The sequence below is a fragment of the Bison bison genome, unplaced genomic scaffold (genome assembly GCF_000754665.1).
Source record: "Bison bison bison isolate TAMUID 2011002044 unplaced genomic scaffold, Bison_UMD1.0 scf7180017864336, whole genome shotgun sequence".
Lineage (NCBI taxonomy): Eukaryota > Metazoa > Chordata > Mammalia > Artiodactyla > Bovidae > Bison > Bison bison.
In genome coordinates this window covers 453223-456830 of record NW_011494908.1, presented here as the reverse complement: position 1 = coordinate 456830, position 3608 = coordinate 453223, and the positions used below count along the sequence as shown (strand labels likewise).

Here is a 3608-nt window from a genome sequence, read left to right as displayed (position 1 = left end):
ACAGTTTAATGCCAGTCTTTAAGAGCATCTTAATTAGTCTAATGACCCTCTCCCGTCCATTTTGCTTGGCTAAGTAGCCAAGGCCTGAACTCCTCTATGTCTTAGTTAGATTCATGTCCTACAGTTTAGTTCAGCACTTACTGAGCATCAGCCCTGTCAGACCCTCTGCTGGCACTGAGGTAGAAAGGTAAGGTTCCTGCCTGCAAAGAGTTCACAGAGTAGTTGAGACAGCGAGGTGTGGAGGGGAAAAAATAGTGCTTACACCCAGTATTCAGATCTTACTCTCTAATACCATTTTTCAATAAAAGGACTAGGGATACTTGGAAAAATGATTCATTCTGGTGCCAGGGCAGGTATCATACAAGATGAGCCTGGAGCATCGTGTAGTTCCAGAAAGGAAGGACGTGCTGAAAAAACAAACAAAGCACACCCGCACTGATGGCGGTGGATGAGGGGCACACGAGCCAACAGAAAGAGCTCCCAGGGGGTAAAGCTGCGACAATTTGAGCAACAAAATAAAGTAGTATTGGATTTAATGCAAAATATAAAGCAAATATCCATGAGTCCATATTGATATGAAAAAAATGGTTGAGTTCATAAATAAATGGAGAAGAAAACATAAAGTTGTCATGCAGAAGAACTCCAAATAATTTATATAGATACTCGACCCTCAAGGAGGTACACTCCCTACTCTTTAAGTGTTGTCTTGGCAGAGTAACTTCCTCCAAAGAATACAGTGTGGAAAATAAGACAGAAAGAGTTAACTTACAGAGGACAAACCCGACAAACACTACCTCAGTCAGGTGATTGAGGTCAACATTAACAGTGATAAGCCATGTTGATATTATGTACCCTTGATTTGATTTGATGAGAATGGCACTTTACCCCTGTGGTCTTCCTTCCCTGTCTAACTGTGAGAAAAAAAAATCAGACACATTCCAATAGGAGCATCCTACAAAATACCTGACCAGTACTCCTTAAAACTGTTAAGGTCATCAAAACCCAGCAAACTCTGAGAAACTGTCACAGCCCTGTGGAGCCTAAGGAGACTGGAAGGCTAAATATAATTTGGTATCCTAGATGGAATCCTGAAACAGAAAAGGGATATTAAGTAAAAACTAAGTAAATCTGAATAAAATATGAACTTTAGTTAATAATTTTAAAAAATAATGCTAATACAATGTCATGGGAGCTGCTAGGTAATGTGTTCCTCCTATCTGCTCATTTCTCTCCTTTCTACTTCCGTTGTAACACTCCTATTTACAAGTCATAGCCTATTTACTGATCTGACTCCCCCACGAGACTGTGAGTTTCATGAAGAAAAGGGCTTTGCTGTGCACACAAGTAGGTCTCCCGACCATAGCACAGTTCCTTGGCACATTGCACTTAGTAAATATTTTTTAATGACTCCACGAACAAATACAAACATAGAAATAGTACCAAGGAAGGAATGCAGGTGAGAGATGGCAGAACCCTGGACTGCGGACAGTGGAGATAAAGACAAGTGGGCAGATTGGAGACGAGTTTAGGACGTAGAATTTTTTTTCTTTAATGTTGTTTTACTGGATATGGGGAATGGCAGAAAGAAGGAGTAGTAAAGAATGGCTGCCGGTTTCCGATTTAGGCTACCAGGTGTGAGGCGGAGTGCTGTGCAGTGAGCACACTAGAAATGAGACAGGGTAGCTCTTGTCCAACCTCTCATGGTTTATTAGGGGATACAAATACATTTTTTTTTAAGTTAATATAACATGTGATCACCCAGAATAGAGGTAAGCATAGGCAAATAACTGAGCCTAGAGATTTAGGGAAAGCTTTCTTCAGAAGATAATGCCTGTATAAAACCTTAAAAGGCATACAAGAATTAATTACTTAGTAAAGAAAGGAATGTGCCCCATACCAAGGAATATTTAAAAGTCTGTAGAGTTTTTAAAGATGGGAAGCAAATGATCAGATTAACTCTGGAGGCAAGATGGGGAAAAATGGATTTAAGGTTTCAAAAACACCTCCTATGGGCAGGGCTGTGGAAAATATTGCAGGCCAGAGATGATGAAGGTTAAAACTAATGTAATGGCAGGAGGGATAGAAGAAAAGTTCTGAAAGTTCATTTGCAGGCACAATTACATGTGGAGAGAAAGGGGGAGAGTAAGGGTTAGACCTCAAGGTTTAGAGCTTAGATGATGTCAGCAGTACATGACCCTTAAGTTCAAGCAAAATGTCCCCCAAACCAAAACTCCTGCAGTGATAGGAAAAATGAAATTAGGAAGATCAAAACTAGTGAATGAGCTCAGCCACATATGCAGATAAAAATAATACAAGGTCCCGTGTAAATATATAATTGAAGAATTTCAGGAATACCAAAATCCAGTCAAGGGAACTTGTCACCTTTAGGAGGTATGGATGATTGTGATTACAACCAAAAGAAAGGTCTCAAATGTAATCACTTGTATTATGTCCTGAAAGAAGAAAATGTGGATTCAAGAAATATGGTAGTCAGCTAAAAAACAAAAAAGTGAAAAACAAGGAAGCTTGGAAAGGAGAAGTTTGGCACAATGTATCTGCAGCACAGCTCAACCTAAGCCACGCTCGTCACAGTTTATGGATGCCTTTCAGTTTCTAACAGGACCCCAGGAGGACAGTAGGGACCCCGAGTGAGGTAGGAAGCCCAGAAGACAAGAAGTAGGTTTGTGAAGGATGGGGAATTCAGGAAGAGAATAACTAACTTCGGTTTTGGATTTTGAGGTGACTGGGGAGTTTCTGTTTGGGGTGCCTGAGATATCCAGGCAGTAATCTAGTAGGTAATTGGAGAACTGGGTGGGGGGAGTAGAAAAGGTATGTATGAGAAAACAGATCTCCTGGGATTTTCTCTCCTCTGCATCTTTCTCTACCCTCAAACGGATGGTACTGGGATATCAGATCATTACAGGTTAGCAGTACACACTGAATTTTTTTTAATCCCAGACCCATTACTAGAAAAACAAAGAGGTGTCCATCTCCTCAGTACATAAGAAGGAAGATACATTAATACTTTCACCTCTGAAGAGAGTTTTCCACTTGTGACAAAAGGCAGAGCCCAGGGAGTGTAGGCTGAACAAATTACTTTAAATAACTTTCTTTTTGTCTTCTCTTAGCACAAGCCCTGCTCACAAATACTATCTGGCTATGGACCCAATGTCTGAATCACTTTATCTATCAGACACCAATACCCGAAAAGTCTACAAGCTGAAATCTCTTGTGGAAACAAAAGATTTGTCCAAGAATTTTGAAGTGGTGGCAGGGACTGGTGATCAGTGCCTGCCCTTTGACCAGAGCCACTGTGGAGATGGCGGAAGAGCCTCAGAAGCTTCCCTGAATAGCCCACGAGGTAAGAAAAATTCCTTGGTCATCTAAAGGTTTCGTTTGACTTCACAGATCCCTAAGACTGTTGTCCCAGTGTGTTCCATCCATCCCAATATACTGTACCTCTGACAGACATCATCTCTGAAGTCTGTATGGGAAGATAGGCACTGCTGCTGCTGCTGCTAAGTTGCTTCAGTCGTGTCCGACTCTGTGCGACCCCATAGACCGCAGCCCACCAGGCTCCCCCGTCCCTGGGATTCTCCAGGCAAGAA

The 3608-nt window shown here is 41.5% G+C and overlaps 1 protein-coding gene across 1 annotated transcript in view; it reads left to right on the top strand.

Moving 5' to 3' along the window:
• TENM1 (teneurin transmembrane protein 1) overlaps positions 1–3608 on the top strand; it is a 285933-nt gene that overhangs the window by 176933 nt on the left and 105392 nt on the right. The window contains exon 12 of the mRNA XM_010854080.1: positions 3129–3361. Within this exon, the coding sequence (XP_010852382.1) occupies positions 3129–3361 (233 nt within the window). The remainder of the gene's footprint in view (positions 1–3128; positions 3362–3608) is intronic.